Here is a 17509-nt window from a genome sequence, read left to right as displayed (position 1 = left end):
GTGGACAGTATTTTCCAATCAATGAAAACACTCATCATCAAAGACAGCATTGCTTCAAAGGAGTTTAGGAATTCAACTAAGAGTAACAATCAGTTTAGCAAAGGCACATTCTGTCAAGGTAAAAGCTCCTTCCTACTCGAAATACAATAGGGAATTTCTATATGCCTGACATACTTCTAAATCAAAAGCCAAGAAATATAAACACAAAAGAAGCTTTTCAGTCTTACCCAAACTGAAAATTTCGTTAATGTCTTCTAGTTTAAAGCAAAAACCATCTTTGTGTAGTTTTGAAAAAATTCCTTAGTGAGTAGGATTGTTCTATTTATAAATAATAAAACTACTAAATATCAGACTCTGAATTAGTTCTCTCAAGAAGCAAATTTGCATCACAGAAACCTGGTTTGGGAAACAAATGGTAAAGGCTGCAGTTAAAAAAGTATTTGAGCAACTTCCAGAAGTATTCAGTATTGACCTAACTGTTCTCAGAGAAGTTGAAGGAATTCTGTCATTAATTACAACATGGTGCCAAAAAACCCAACAAAACCACAATAGCCTGAAAACCCTCATTCATTTATTCTAAATCATGGAAAATTTTAATCTGTGATCAGACAATTTGCCATCTTAGAAGAGAAGTTCCTAATTAACACCACGTTGTTTTCCTCCTCCACACATAATGAGGTTTTCCTTAACATCAACTGTACTGGTAGATTTAAAATTGTCAAAAAAACTCCAAACAACTAGTCAGAACAAAACATTTCCAAAGCACATGGTAATTTCTTTTCCTTCAATCTGGCCCAAGAGAAGTTGTCTAACCCATGGGTCAGTTTTGGAGAAAAATGACCAGTTCCAAATTATTAAAGGATATAATGGTGTGTGAAGGAATATTTTACAAATTTAGGGTCTATAAAATAAAATTTTGATAAAATCAAAAGGAAAACAAAGCTCAGATTAATATTTACAAGCATAAAGATTTCAACAGAGTTCTGCTTTTATGTTTGTTTTTTATTCTACAATTCTTTTCTGATGAGAGACTATCAGAACCACACATAGGCAGTGGTCTTCATAGATTTTTTGTACTTGCCTGGCCTGTGGAATCATCTTTAAGAACAGGCTGCTATTTCTCACATAGTTAATTTTTGCAAATTTGCAGAAATTCTCGGGTCATTCAGATTACTATTTTCAGAGTACTCAGATAAAATGAAATAAACAATTAAAACTTCAAGGTTTTTTTCAGCTTCATAAGACGCAAATAAACTATGTATATGAAATGGAGTATTTGGTTCTTGCAACACCAAACAATGGTTCCCAAAGCTTCCTGAATCAGTAGCCCATTGCTAGTTCTCCATATTTCCTATGAAAAACTAAGACTATTCAGCAAACCCTCAACCCTTAATTTTTTATTAAGATTCCATGGATCAGTCTTGTACTTACTATGAAAATACAAAGAAGCTGTAAGAACAAGATTACTAACTTTCCAGTGACATTTATTGCTTCTTCCCATCTGTCTAACATTAATCTGTTTTTAACTTTGCAGTAAGTAGTCACAAACAGCCCATCTAAATAGAATCCTCCAGGGAACTGTTACCAATGGCTAATAAAGTCATTTACCTTGTGGGAAAAACAAAGCAGCTTTTCCCTCTGCCCTGTTTGCCAGATACTGACATGTAGAAACTTGAAACGAACACTGAATGCACTCAGTTTATTGATGGAAAATACACTTGGAGAAACTATGGCAATTAAGTGTTTCATCATTTTCTTGCTCCATTAATTTGTTTTCTAAATTCCACAAGTTAAATAAAAAGGAACCCTGCCTTTTCCAGCAGCCATTTCCACATTCCAAACAGCTGCCAGAGCAGAAATGTTCTCACTCTTGCTTCATTATATGACTGCATTACAAATACATTTAAAAGTCTTTCTCTGGCAAATAAGATCCTTTTTAGGAAAAAGTAAGGCACATGAAGTAGCTCTCTGACAAAATCCAAAACAAAGCTGTGGGTTTACAGGCTCTTCATAAAAATTACAAGGGCAAATGATTCATTGTACAGATATTCTTTAATGATTTCATGAGAGCAAAATAGGAATGCCCATAAATAGCCTCAAGAGAGTTTTTCTCCAGTTATTTTAATTACAGTATGTAATTCAATAGCAAATTGGCCTATGCAAATAGGTCTTCTTACACTTAATCATTTAAAAGCTCATTTGCATATAGGGAAAATGCAGAAAATGTTTTTCAGTTTAGCTGAAAGTCCTGATACCTAAAAAACTTCATGCTTCTCAGATTTCTTTTTTTTCAAGCAAAACTTATTACCAAAAATAAGACTGTCATAATCACTATGAAGAACATTACCAGATTTTGTCTTCCAATATAGGAAGTCACTGAATGTTCCTGTTATTAATTGCAGACATGAGAACAAATGCCAAATGGAACATACTCAGTATCTCTGTCCTTTCTAAACTGCTTTGACAAACTGATATGCACTGGACAATATCAAATTCAATTTCGTTTTGCTGTTTGAAAACCTATGTAAAACATGCAGCTTGAGGAAATAATTCTGTCATAAAACTAGAGAAATATAAACCACTACAGGAAAAAGGTATTTTGCAGTTTCTCTAAATTTCATTGATTTTTTGTCTTCCTAAACCATGAAGAACTGTCACACTTTTTACTTGTGATCCCAGCACAAGCATCGGTTTACAGGTCTCATAAAATATCTAACTGTACATAAAGCATAAAATTACCTTTCAGTATAATAAACCACAACTAACACCCCATCAAAATGTTCAGCTCATGAATATGTAAATTTTAGCTTGCTAATCAAGTTTAAAGTACATATCTTCAGTGCAAAGAGCAGTAAAAAACTAACTTTAAAGATGTAAAAAATTCTAAAGCTTGGCAATCGTTCTAACTGCAGTCAGAACAGGAAATTCAAACCAATATATATATATACATATATATAAAAATTAGATTTTCTTCTTAAAACATTAGGTGCCAACTAACTAGCAGAAGCATTTCTGACAGTCATGGAAACTATATAAGTAAAATTTGGCAATGCTTAAAACATGTCCATGACAGAAGAATCCCTCCTCCCCAAAGTTATTAGTCCTAACTTAATTGTATGCTGAATCTATTTCATAGCTCTGCTTGAAGTCATAATACATAAATTCCTAGAACAGTGTTGGTAAGTGCAGAAACTAGTGCAAATCATTTCTACACTAACACTCAGAAGTATGCTTTTATATCACATTGTCCAAAGAAATCATTATTGATATTTAAATGCAACACTTCCATAATACCATGGGTAAAACATTTGAATTTCAGCACTCTACTTCAATGCACATTTGATAAAAGAGCAGGTAGGCAAATAAATATATACAGATTATGCATCTGAAGTCATAAAAGGAAATTTGTTTACCTTTTAGAAGAGCTACTTTAGCAATAGGTTCATTTAGATCTTGGTCATCCATTTGGGCATCTGAAAAAGAAAATCCCACACCTTTCAGAAAGCAGGCAGACTGCAGACAGTTTTCATATACCCGTTTTCATAGCAAAGAAGCTTCTACATTCTTCTCACTTCACAGGAGTTAAAGGTGTTGAAAAATATACAATACTGCTCTAAACTTGTACCTGGCTCCACATAACAGATACTTTCTCCACCCTTTTCAAAAATGCTCACGATAGAGTGATTTAACTCAAACTAATTAGATGTTACAGAAGCCTCAGTTAAATTCTTACCTGTAGTGTCGTCGCTGCTTTTTTCCTTGCTTGGACTAAGAGTGTCTGATAAATCAGATTCTTTGACTCTTGCTTGATTCTCTGCAAGAGACCAGGAAAACCAACTACAGTCAGTAAACCCTTTATTCAGTCTCTTAATCAATTTCTTCTATATATCTATTCATTTAACTACTGGTAAATCTCAACAAAGTCAAAGAAACACTTAAAAGCCTGGTGGTTGTTTATTTCTTTGTAAGTCTGGGCTCAAAAGGATTCAGCATCACTAATCCTGCCTAGCATCTATGAGGAGATGCAACTGTCTCATGCACAGCTTGAACTTTTGTTAAATCTACATTCTCGCCAGCTGGAACTCTGTGCAAAAGCTGATTCAATCAGGGAACAAATAAGAAAAGAAAATTAGAACAATGCAGATACTGTAACTAGTCAGAAAGAAACTGCTGTTAAAAAAGAATAAAACTGCTTCAGTATTCTGGATAAATAAACAAGATACTATATGTTAAAAAAGTGTGATATGAACCAGTAAATAATCACAGCAATAGAAATTATTACAGTAAGTTCTACAAAAAATTTTCAATTCAAATTGTATTAAGAGAAGGCAGACTGTCCTTTTCACAAGAAATTAACTGCATGAAGTACATGTTCATACACAACCCACTATATTACTACATACAGCTTAGTCAAGCCACACATAGTGCTTGGTTTGTTTGGGTTCTTTTAAGCATGTCTATTTACCTAAATGTGATATTTAGAACACAGAGCATTCCCAGCAGAGAGACTTTTAGTTCTACCACACATGCAGAAAAGCACAGTGAACACAAAATTTCTTTGTATAGAGAAACCACAGACACAACAAAAAAGTACAAGCCCATGAGAAGATACACACAGCAATAAATAATCAAGTGTGTTATAGCAATAGGGTTAGTATATATAAAAAGTAGAAGAGCAATGAGAAAGTTTCTGTACGTTTTTTTTTTCAAGTAACAAGAAACCAAACAGAACTAAACATCCCCAAAATTAAAGGAGTTAAATGGAATCTGAAGACAACCTGTGCACTGTGACTGGGAAAGTAGCAAAATACCTATAGGTTAATAGGGATTAAAAAAAAAAAATAGGGATTAAAAAAAACCAAAGTTTTTTCTCATCTAACATGAAAAGTCTTCTCTGTGCCAGAATAACATCCACTTGTACATAAAACAGAAGGTGGGAAGTACAAATAAAGCAGGTGATCAAGATCCAGACTCTTTAAATCACTGGAGGGGGAGAAGGAGAAAGCACCCAAACACTTAAAGTGCATGGGGGTTCAGACCTGGCAGCTGTCCCAAACATATCTCATATGACTTCAGCACACTCCAAAGGTCAGAACAACTGAAGCAGTTAAAAATTTGTGGTTTGGGGGTGGTTCTCAGCTAAAACAAAAAGGGGTATTTCCCTATTTTTGAGAACAGTTTTTAACTATCTACAGATGTTACAATACAAAGCGTTTTACATGTATCATATAGAATCAAGCTCACAAAGCTGCCCATCAAATTGCAATAATTACTAAACAGAGTAATACATTACTTTTAAGCATTAAGAGAAGTATATCCTAAAAGCCTCACCCATGTCGTTTACATTTACGGCCAATCCAGAAGTGCTAAACTGAGCAATATCTGTATCCAACTAACTTTACCATATCTGGTCATACATGGAAACCACAGCTTTCTTGCTCTGTGAGAAACAGGAGGAGCAGTGCAAGTTCCAACTGCTGAATTAATTTTCTCTCTCCCCACTGCCCTCCCATACTCCCACCTCCCACCCACCCTCGGGTACTTCAGCTTTTTCCTCCCTCCCTTTCTCCTCCCTCTGCAACAAGAACAAGATGAGGCACTAGAGGAAAGACGCATCAGTTTCCACTTCTGAAACAGCAGAAGTCAAAGAAAAGGTTTAGAAACCCGCTTCCTATTCTGAAACCGGCATCACAAGCACAAAACTCTTTCCTGTACTATATTATTTCACAGCAGTTGTCCCTATTTCCCGTAATAAACCTGAGCTTAATAAATATAGCCAAAATGATGCAGTATATTGAAATGTGTTGACATCATACTTACTGGATGAGTTAGAATATATTAAACACTAAAAATAGCTCTCTGCTTAACTGGCATGCAAGCGTTATGTTACAGTTACTGTATGCATTCTATGGCCAAATATGGTGTATCTTTTCTATAGATTACTCACATATACAAATTAAAGGTGCTATTTCATACATTAATATAAGACGAAACTGAAAGTCTCTACATTACCACAACTTTTAACACTCTAACATTCAACACAGTAATACTTTGCACAAGGACAGAAGGTAAATTAGTATGTCTAGCCATTAATGAAAAGCTACAGAAGTGGAGTCAGCCTGCAAGTCCAAATGATCTTACATTATTAGATACACAGGAAATAGAGATCTACACACTGCAACGTTCCTGATTTTGGCACTGCAAGATGAGGATGAGTGTTCCTCAACAATATAAATCTTTTCAGTTTAGCTCCTTGTATTTTACTTGCTTTATTCAGAAAAAAAAAAGTTTAGATATGAATATTTTTATTTTATCTGGAAAAGGGTACACTTAGGAGGTTAATAGTTATTTGAAAGTCACAGGGGTCTAAGTTATAAAAGAGTCAAATTAAAATATATTTTTATTTAAAATTTAAAATGAGATCAAGCATTATTTCTACTTAGTTCTATAATAAAAACAAAAACCTATGAAATTTATGCAGATCTAAATCAATTCACAAAAAAATATTAAAACTTAAAAAAAAAAAAAAAGCCTATTCAGGTAAGAACTCAGTCAAAACTGATAGCAGAATTTCATGCAATCAACTTCAGAAATTTTTTTCTTTACATCTTTTTAAACCTACCACAATGTTCGGAGCTGAGTTCAGTAAACCTGCCCTTCATTAATTTACTTTCTTGATTATTCAACAAAACTCAAACTAATAGTTTAAGACAGAACATGCACTGAAGTGACATAAAAAACATGCTTCAAAAACAGTTAAATAATTCAGAAATCTAACCTTTCAAAAGCTTTGTTTCTTCCACTTTTGTTAGATGTCCTTCATCTATGATTTTGTCTGCCAAACAAAATAAGCATTACTTTCCACGCTCAAATTAAGCAAGCTTTTCCCTGCACACATCTACGTAGGCTACATTCCATGACCAAATTAAAAGCTGATAATATTACTTCCTACTCGGGCTGGAACAAAAAACCTTTTTGCTGGCATGGAACAATGAAACAGAGCACACAAGACTCCTGCAACTACGTGATAAAGTGCATAATTATTTCTTCTGCAATTTATTAGCTTTCATTATTAATGCTTCAGTTCACTAATGAGGAGTTAGGAAAAAAAATATTTTATGAACTTTTTAATAAATCTAACTGGGACCATAAATAATTAATACATTTTTCAAGTTATAGCTATCAAAAAAGGAGTTCTAAGAGCTGGTTGTCTGAAACTTAAATCTGCCAGACCCTGCAGAAATCTAGAAATACATCACAGTAAAACAGCAATTGAGAAGTCACTTTTAAATCACAAGAGTGCCTAGGAAAAGTACACAGAAATAGCCTTGGTTAGCTTACAACTTTAAGAGAACTGCACAAACTTCTAAAGAGTTGTATGTGCATCACATTCAAGCTGACAAAAATGGAGTTTGCGTATAGCATATACAAGGAAGTCTATTAAGCTATGTCAGGAATATATAAAAGATGGCATTTCAGACTAGATGTCTAGCTTCATCCTAATTCCAGCTAGGACACTGAAGGCAAAGTGTAAGATCCATACAAGAACAGGTCTGGATGAAACAAAGACACTAAGAGACCACGTGAACTCGTCTGTTTTTTTTTCAGAGATGTCATTATTTCAAATTACTTAACAATCATGTCACCATGCAAAAGTATCAAAGGTGTGTCTTATGGATCACACCATCAATTTCTATTTGCACAGTATTTGCCAGGAGAATCCTTTTTCAAACCTAAATAGTAGACAAGCTTTCAGGAAAAAAAACACAAACAAAAAACAACAACTGAGGTCTGAAGAAGGGTTTGCATGGCCAAAAACTTGTCCTGTCCTCTTCCTGCCCAGGCAGTCAGACAAAGCAATCTAAGAGATATTCCCTCCAACTACTTTTATCGACAAATATTGTTCTACATTCCTACAAATATTGCTTCAGAAATACACTAAATGGCACACTGCATTTTCAGGATTGGCTTCAGGTCTCAAGCAATTTTAGGTGATCAGTCACCATCCAAGTTCAGAACAGTTCTTCAGAGATAGAGTCACTAAGGAAGGCACAGCAGGGGAATCAAGTTACTGCAGCAACAAGTGAAGACTCACTGAGTGATATATTGAGTGTCCTTCCACGAAACAAAAATATTTCTAGAAACCTAGAAATAAAATTCTAGGAATAAAATTCTTCATGTGATTAGCCCAGGACTCAGCTGTGGCTGGAAGGGGCATCAGGAGGAAGGCAGCAAGAAAGCTGCTGAGGAATTATGTCCATGTATCTGAAAAAAAATGACTGAATGCAAAAACCATACACTCAAAGTGTATAGCTTCAGATCAAAGTAGCTATGATCTGAAAGGTAACACCTCATCTAAGCTGGCCTGTTAGCTTAAAATAGGCTTCTCTAATCAGTTTACAGAAAAAACTTAGCATTATGAACGGATGGGTCTTGGGAGTTCTCACAGCTCAGTAACTTAAAACCAGAATAATTATAGTACAACACAAAGGAACTAGTCTTCTTGACCCAGATGTTCTTCCAAGCTGAAACCTTTATAGCTCTTCACACTTTGCAAAAGTCTCAAATCTTATGACTAAAAAAATCTGTGGCCTTAATTTTCTTTTTTTCTTTTCCATCTTGCTGCTTCCTACCATTCGGTATAAATTTCAATATTTGTACTTCAGTTTTCTTCGTGATATTATTTCTTCAGCAATGAACTTCAGCAGCAACACACAAGTTCTCTTCTCCAGTATGACTCAAAGTTGATACAGCCAGGATTTTTCACTTGATGGCTGACATCTCTCCTAACTTAAAATTCCAGTAAGAATTCTCTGCCTTTAAAGAATCCTAGCATTATCATATTTCAAAGGCAACAAAAAATAAATTATTTCAGCCTGCTTCACTAATATTTAGATAATAAACAGAACATGGGATATTGGTGTCAATGAACAGAAGTTTTATTTAGTTACCACTGTTGCCACCCTCTTCACTAAAAACAGCAGAATCCAGACAATAATCAGAAAGTAGAAGCAGACATCCCTGTATCTTTAAAATTTCCCTTTTTCAGCTCTCTGCATCTTTTCATATTACTATTTCACAGAACTTCTTCATAAACTTGACTTTTTACAATTTACTCTTTTAAAAACTGAACCATACTTTCCCAGAATCAAGATTTGCATTTTTGGCTACCAAAATATAAATTAGGATTGGGAACCTAGCTTTAATTTCTGGCACAATTAATTTTTATCTTTCATGCTATCCAGTCACTACTTTAAAAAAAAAGGAGATACTGATATTGTAATAAATAATAACATTAACTGTTACTGAAACAATCTGCTTTGAAGTTAAACTTTCAGTTCATCTGTTCAGACAGTCTGTTTCTTTTTGCTTGTACATGCAATTCCAAGGCAGCTGTCCTCTAGAGTTTTTAGGCATTTCCTACCTTTACAATTCAAAAACTCCCTTTTAGATTTAGATTGCCTATCACTATGCACAACATAAGTTAAGATCTGTTAACACTACAATCATCACTTAAAATAAACCCATCCTCAGGACACAAATTTAAAAGTAGTGGTACTAACGGGTCAGAAATTCCTGAAAAAGTTGAAAATAGCCATTCCATCCATCCAATACCTACTCCTATAATAGATAAATAAAAATATTTAAAAAAAAAATCAAAAGGAGACTTTGTAAAGCAAAACAAAACACCACAGAAACTGACTTGCATTTAAAATCAGAAATTAATAAAAATGGAAAAAAAATCTCAAAATTGGGAAAAATAAGGACACAAAAGTGGTACATTGAAGCAAAAGACAGGAAACTGTCAGGGCACCCAATCTCTCTGTTTATCATAACAATTTATGATAATAACTCCTATCCCATATGAATCAAAAAGGAGCATCATGATTTCTGTTGTCAATGTCACTGGTTTTCACCAGTTTTCACCTGAAGGAAAAAGGCTTTGAAATGAGCAATAAGTGAACTGGATGTAGTGATCAGAAAGTAAAAAAAAACCAACCAAACAAAAAACCACTATAGCTAGCTTCATTATATTGGGAGGTCTTAAATTCTAAGCACTTACCCTATTCATCTGTAGCAACATCTGTAACTGCATTGCTTGATCCTCTAATTTTCCTTTTTGTGTTACCTTATATACTTCACTTCCTTGACTCAAGGTGGTTTTCATAATTTCTCTACTTGTGTTTTCCCAATTTATGTACTTCTTACCCAGATCTATAGGGTCACACACTTTCCCTTCTGTAGCAGCACAGGTCAAAACCTTTTCCTCTAGACAAACTGCATGGTTGTCTTGATTCTCCTTTCTTTTTAGGTTTCTTTCTGAATTTTAAACTCCTTTGCTTCTATTATGAAACAGCAAACTCAAAATAACACAATTTCAGTGATTGACTTCTGTCTATATATTCTTTATCAATATTTCCAATCTTTATGACATTGTTTTACACTTAAGTCTCTGCTACATCTTACAGCTCTAGTTCCAAGTGAATACTGAAAGGGTAACTTTTTCTCTATACTAGTTCCCAACCCTCATTGCTTCTGAGAGCAAAGTGCAGCAAAAGGAGTGAAGAGTTAGCACTTACAAACAAATTCAAAACAGCATATCCCATAGTTCAAGTTTTTTATAACCACGTTTTTGTGGGGCCATACTAAACATATTTGAATTTGGGCAATGCAAGATTTCAGTCCAGAACTAAATACATGAACTGCTGACCTGGAATCTTTTTTGTATTTGATCAGACACTAAAAAGTCACACTGTTGCAAAAAATGCAGAATACTGAACCTTATGAACTCATTCATTCTTTGTTAACTGAGGCAATCAATACTTCAGTGTCTTTAGCTTTCCAGCTCTGAAGAGAAGGGAGGCAGAGAAGGGATCTTGATTTTACTCTCTTACTACTATTTCAATTGCAAGTTAGAAAAGGTTACTAGATCACAGAGGATCCTGATGATTGCTTTTACTTCTCAATAGATATAGGTGACACAACTTTTGCTAAAATAGGCTAAGCTAACATCCAAACAATTAAAAAAAGCAACCAATTTCTATTTGTTTTCACTCTATACAAAAATATATTTAGTCAAACATTTAACTTCATATTTATGTACTGAATAAAAAGAATTCATATAAGATCTTTTAAAAAAATTAAATTTTTAACTTCAGCCTGGCAGAAGACAACTTCCAGACATTCACTTTTAAAAATAAACATTTTTCAAATAAAGTTTACATTTTCTAAAACAAACAATAGCAGTATCCAGTTATTCAGATTATAGCACTGCAATTAATATCAAAAGGAGTAAAGTGAAACGAGCCTGTTATACTTCCTTATTGAAATTTAAAAGGGAAGAGTCCAATGGGCATAATATCAAAAAATGGTACTGTCTTATTTCTGCTTATAAATATTTCTCTAAGCTTGACTTCAGGTACATAATTTCTGCAAATTCTTAAGTCAAAAAATAATTCTCAAGGCTAGAAAGGACTTATGTTTGAATTTTAATGAAAGTTCTCTCTTCATCCTAATGCTATTTTTCTCCCAGTGGACAAAAAGTGTTACTATCTTAAATTTTTCATTAATCATAGAGATGCAGACTGCACTGTTTCATGACTCATTTTCAAAAGCCATTTGCTTTGAAAAACACATTTCTTATCCCAGAATAACAGCTTTTAAAGACTGTTATTGCATATATCTTGTTTTTCTTAAAATAATCTTAGATTCCCACATAAAAATTTAGGTCTTGTTCTACTTTTTCTGCATAACACCTAATTTGAAAATGTGCAAAGACCTTTCATTATCAGATAAATAATAGACATGGAATGAAGAAAAGGCACCACTCCCTTATCTCTGTCCTACTGTTGCCTGTGATGTTTGCTTAACCTGGCAGTGATACACTTTGTGACAGGTGAAAAAGTGCACTCAGTTTTAAACTTCATGCAACAAAATAACCACCCTTTTATTGTTAGGAGAACAATAATGGAATAATTTCTAGGAAATGACAATGTGATCATCGCTTTGCAAGAGCAAAGATCCTACTATAGGCATCTGCTTATTATTACAATGCCACAATTCTATTCTTAGAAAATCTCTGCTACTACAGAAATATTAAATAGTAGTGACAAAATCTGGTTTGTTATCCAACTTTTCTGGATTTTCTGGCTTTGTTTTGGTTTTTTTTAAACAGAAATGTGATGAATACTCTTGTACTCACTCTGACATTCTATGAACTGATGAATAAAAGTGCAGTCCCCTCCACTCTTTGAAAGAAAGTGCTCTAGTAAAGAAAGAAACACTTAAGTTTACATCTTCTTATCATTTTCAAATTGATGCAACAAAAAATTTGAAAGGAATATTAACAATGTTTGAAACTGTATTTAGAGTGAACTTTGAAATCCGAGTTAATATGCAAGCACACGGAACATTTAATTGAAATGATGTCTGAGTGATATTAGAAAATTAATCTCTTTTGAATTGACCAGAAGAAATACTTTAACTGTGTTTTCAAAGAGTACTTCTAAGTACTAAAATTGAGAGCATTTCTCAAGCGCAACAAAAAGCCCCTTTCCTCACTAAAGGCAATTTAAAAAAAACCACACCCTTTATTTAACAAAATTCAGTAAGGACTGATTATTAGAAGTCCAAACATGCTCCATTTGGCATTTGCTGTATCACTTTTTCAGATTAGGTGGTGACGAAATGGCCTCCACTAAATTCCCATTGACAAATTCATTATTTTGGCAAATCATGCACATAAATTATATTTAAATCACAATAAATTTAGAATGCATATGATACACTATGGAAACATGCAACTCCATAGTACTGATGTCTCTAGTTCTTCCCATTTTTTAATTCATAATCAGAGATTATGTTGCAAATTCGAAATCCAAGCACTGAAGAAATAAGAAACATGTATTTAACCTATATTCTTCAGAATTTAATTAGCTTTATATGGGCATTTCCTAAGTTTTTCTTTGGACCTCAGTTTATCCTTCATATCTAATACCTCACTGAAATGCAAAAATATTTACTTTGAAGTACCAGGGAGTATCTTCCTTTACCTTTTTGCAAAGTTTCGCTGCCCTGAAACAATTTTTGAAAGCAAAGTTCTGCAGCAGAGGTCCTAAAAACTGGTCTCAATTTCCAGGTTTACCCAAGTCCTTCTATATGACCTTGTTCAGCTCTCAACTCCATCAGAACTTTTCATCTTCAAGTAAAAAGGTGCTAACACTTTCATTCTGAAGAACTTCAAAAATCCTTTGACCTTAAAAATCTAAATCTGAAAAGACTTTTTAGTATGCAAACCAGCAAAATGTGTAACACACTAACAAAACTGTTCAGTCATTAGCTTCTAGTACCAGAAGCTTAGCTGTTAATTTAAAATATATAATACTCCACTTTACTATATTCCAAAGTTACTCTAAAAAACAAACTCATTTCTAACCCACAAGGACATGGCTTTTAAAAGACAGCACCATGGCTGTAGAACATTTTCCTTACTTTAACAGAGTTGGTTTATTTGACCTTTTTACATGATCCTCTAAGTGACTGTATAAAAATCTCATCTCTCTGTATAATATACAGCTCACAAAATTAAATATGAAAGGTGCAGTGCAACTCACTGAGAAACATCACTTATTGAAATAACTCAATTCTACACCTCCTTCCTTAGTGGACTGATGTATAAGCAAGTTACTTGCTTCTGCACCATTAGTTTCATGTGTAAGTTCAATGAGAGAAAATGAATGCCTCACAATCATCAACTTAGTACACTTCTTTAGAAAAAAACTCTAGAGAGACTATAATGTGTTCTTAGTTTCTCTACTCAAAGTACAGTTCTTTAAATGTTACAGACAACCACAGAAAAAAAGAAATGTAAAATTTTTATTCTTTCAACAGCCAGGCAGTATGCCTATAAAAAGTACCTTGAGGATCTGATGTAAAGTTTTGAGAGACACACACAAAGAGAATCTTAAGAAGCATACTGATCTCACAGGGTCTTGCCATCACTTCCCTCTGATGGAGGGAGTGGAATGGAAGGTGTATATACCTTTGTATACAGACAGAGAAGACTCAAATTTCCCTACAGGCTGTTTATTAGAAAACCTGAAATTTTTAATTTCTAACTTCTGCCTTCACCTGTGAAGTCTTTCCCCTGCACATAATATCCTCAACTTTTCACTGACAAAATTGTTCAATATACATTATAACCTCTAAATTCTTAGCTCTTTTAAAATAATGCAAGACTACTCAGCAAAAGACCAGCTATTGCCTCATGCTGGTTTTGAGAGAAAAAAAATCCAAAATCTGGCAAAGAAAGTTACTGCCCATCTGTTGTTACAAGGGCTAAATAAAAGACAGGATGATATGGAAATGCACAGATTGCCATGAAGAGAACATAGGCCAGCAAGCTCTAAAACACCAGAAAAATGTGGATGGACCAGGTACAGCAGAGATGCAGAAGATCTGTGGTACAACAGTGGTACAACACTGTGTGGTACAACAGACAGAATAATGGGAAGAGGCAAAACTACAGTAAAATACAGAATAATAAAATAGGATGGTAGATGCATGAGAGAAAAAGGTGAGAGACTATAAACATACAGAAACACAACTAGAACGAGCAGTTGTACTTTATCTGTATTCACAAAAAGAAAATGGCATACAGCTTTCTAGAACTCTTAGTGTAAGTCCTACTGCTACTCATAGGATGGAGGAATCTGGATTTTCATGCATTGGTCCAGATGGCATTTTGACTCCTATGCAATCCAGAATAAGTAAAAAAGGGATTGCTTCTTTTGCAAAACAGTGAATATCAGTGAATATCAGTGATACTTGTTATAATCACATAATAAAACCAACCTAAAATTATGCATCAGTAAGATTTACTAAACTATCTTAAAAACAAAGTATATCAGTCCAGAGTTCTGGGAGCAGACATTGTGCATCTCAGCATGTATCATAGCAGTGCCTAAAACACTGCAACATAGCAGTGCTAAGACATTTACTATGCTAAGAGATAACTGTTAATTAGATTAAGGGTAGGCTTTTGTGTAGTTTCTGTCAGTGTTTTTAACAGATCTCTCCTACTCCAGATGAAACAGACTTGAGGTTATGCCATGATTTATTTCTTTTAAACTGCTATTAGTCTCCCTATTTAAGACACTCTTCATTTATAATACCAAAACCAAAAAAAGGTAAAAAGAATTCGAGCACAGAGAATTTAAAGATTTTGTTTCAGAAATGTATACAGTAATCCTTAAACTGTGAATATGAATTAAAACCACAAGTTCTCTATATAATTGTTGGAAGGTTGCTTCCAACTAATACTACTATCATTCCTCAGAGCTTACACCTTTTAGCAAGACACAGCAAATTCTGAAGAAGGCTACATCAAGGAAAAAAACTAAAATTAATGTAAGAGGCCAAATATAACTTAGTCAATGGAACAATTTAGTGAACTTAGAATTCTACCTCGAATAATCCTTGCTATGTGTTATCTTGGGCATTGTCTCACCAGACATCTAAACTTCAAGTGTATGTTAAGACACAGTAGTTACAATACCTAGCTTGAACCAACAGGTCTTTAAAAAACTCCCACCAGTTAGTTCAAGCTGCATTCATTCCTTTTCTATATGAAGCCACTGCTGAGTTCTAATTAGTTTGCACTATTTATATATTTCATATACTCACATTTTTCATACATTATGGTTAGAGAAAAAAGTGTTTTGCTGACCTAACTTACCAAACCAAATTTACTAGAAAAACAGCCTACATCTGAGTTGCAAGGGAAAATAAAGAGAAAAAAAGTCAGTGAGTTTTCCACTTCCTTGTGTCAGAAGCCTGGCACTCAGTAGACTCCTACTGATTCCATTCAGAGACCAAAAAGAGGAAAAAAAAGTCTTAGAAGTTGGCTCATTAGATTTTGCAGAACTTTCTAATGCCACCTAGACTGAAAGTCTAAGCAAAAGAACATTGGTAAGAGGAGTGGACAAACTCAAATTCATTTTTTAAGAGAGTATTATTCTAAGTAAAACTTTAGATAACATTTAGAATTTGTTCAATTTCAAACATCAACCATAAGACAAAAGGTAGCCTTAAGATACACTACCTTTCTCTGTGCTCCCATTAATTTTAGGTATGAAGTCATCAACTTGTATGCCTAGGATTAAGAAATGGTATTATTTCTGGAACCAAGGAAAAAGTTATGGGTTTTGTTTCTTCATAAACACAGCACTGCAAAATGCATCAGGCTTTTTATACCACCTCCTCCTTCTAATCTAATCAAACCCAGCAAAATTTAACATTTTCCTGTACTACAGATCATGTTTTCATTTGTTAAAACATAGAGGTTACTATCATCCAAAGAATTACTGCCTATAACATTAAAAAAACAACCAAAAAAGACAACCACACTCTTATATGTGTGTGCATATATACATAAAACCCAAATAACCCCATATATATGTGAGTGTGTGTGTGTGTCTATAAAAACCTTCAAAATGTTAAAGCTGAGGCTTCATGTACTAAATAGAGCAATGACCCCAAGTCTGAACATTCACACAGCAGTGCCCTCTGCTGGCACTCTGTTGTGGCCACATCTCTTTTAATGTTAGAAATGATACCAAGGACACTGGGGTATCAGTAATACCTGATTCTTCTGCCAGACACCTAGACTTTTAAGATTAGTATAACAAAAGTAATAGAAAAATCTGAAAATCAGCTTGAAACAAAAAACTGATCACACCTACCTAAGCTGTTGTGTTCTTTAAGAGTTTTCTCTTGAAGATGTTCTAAACGTACTGTAAACAAAAGTCCAAGAAAAAGATATTTCACAGATTATAAGAAAAGCAAATAATCAAAGTTTTTTCCCCACTAGTGACTAACCTTGTAAAGCAGTTAGCCGCTCATTGGTGAAGTCATTATCAGCCTGCAAAGCTTCTATTTTTGCTTGAAGCTCTTGCTCTCTCTCTTCCATTTCATCTATTTTATGCTGCAATTCTTTTTTCTCAGCCAGTCCTTTCTGTTGGATTTCTTCTTGTCTGCCTTCTGCTACCTGCTCAAAAACAAGATTGAAAGAATCCCCAAACAAACCAAAATTAACATGCTAAAGGAATAGATTTCCCTGATTTTTGTATAAATAAATGTACATATGTAACTTCATTTGCTAGTCAGAAGAAGAAAATGCAATGAAAAATTCTTCTGCTCTTATTTTTCAGTAAATTTCACTTGAAGCCAAATAACAAAGAAAAAGCATCTCAAAATATCTTAACTAATGTTTTCTCTGGGAAGCGCAAGTTTTACAGGACCTGTACCAGGGCTACAAAACACAAAGTCTCCCAGCATCTCCAACTCATCAAAAGCCAAGAGACCTTCTGAACTGAATGTACATTACACAGACCAACTTGATTAAAAGCCACATTTTTCCTTGCTGGATTTCATGATAGTAAGCTCCAAAGATTTTGCTCCCTCAAGACTAGGTAGTTGAGTTTTGATCCTTCTGAGAATACTCAGCAGC

The 17509-nt window shown here is 34.1% G+C and overlaps 1 protein-coding gene across 15 annotated transcripts in view; it reads right to left on the bottom strand.

The window, feature by feature from the left end:
- SLMAP (sarcolemma associated protein) overlaps positions 1-17509 on the bottom strand; it is a 78344-nt gene that overhangs the window by 17516 nt on the left and 43319 nt on the right. For 3 of the 15 annotated variants that reach the window (XM_030458729.1, XM_030458728.1, XM_030458737.1), the window contains exons 11-17: positions 16879-17047; positions 16743-16793; positions 16103-16153; positions 12203-12265; positions 6779-6835; positions 3734-3814; positions 3414-3473 (exon numbers count right to left, since the gene is read on the bottom strand). In XM_030458729.1, the coding sequence (XP_030314589.1) occupies positions 3414-3473; positions 3734-3814; positions 6779-6835; positions 12203-12265; positions 16103-16153; positions 16743-16793; positions 16879-17047 (532 nt within the window). Of the gene's footprint in view, positions 1-3413; positions 3474-3733; positions 3815-4778; positions 4791-5331; positions 5442-6778; positions 6836-12202; positions 12266-16102; positions 16154-16742; positions 16794-16878; positions 17048-17509 lie in introns of those variants that run through there. The other 12 variants (XM_030458732.1, XM_030458733.1, XM_030458731.1 and 9 more) reach the window with 11 other exon arrangements.

Source organism: Calypte anna, chromosome 12 (assembly GCF_003957555.1).
Source record: "Calypte anna isolate BGI_N300 chromosome 12, bCalAnn1_v1.p, whole genome shotgun sequence".
Classification (NCBI taxonomy): domain Eukaryota; kingdom Metazoa; phylum Chordata; class Aves; order Apodiformes; family Trochilidae; genus Calypte; species Calypte anna.
The sequence above is the reverse complement of the archived record's forward strand: the minus strand, read 5'-3'. Positions and strand labels throughout refer to the sequence as shown.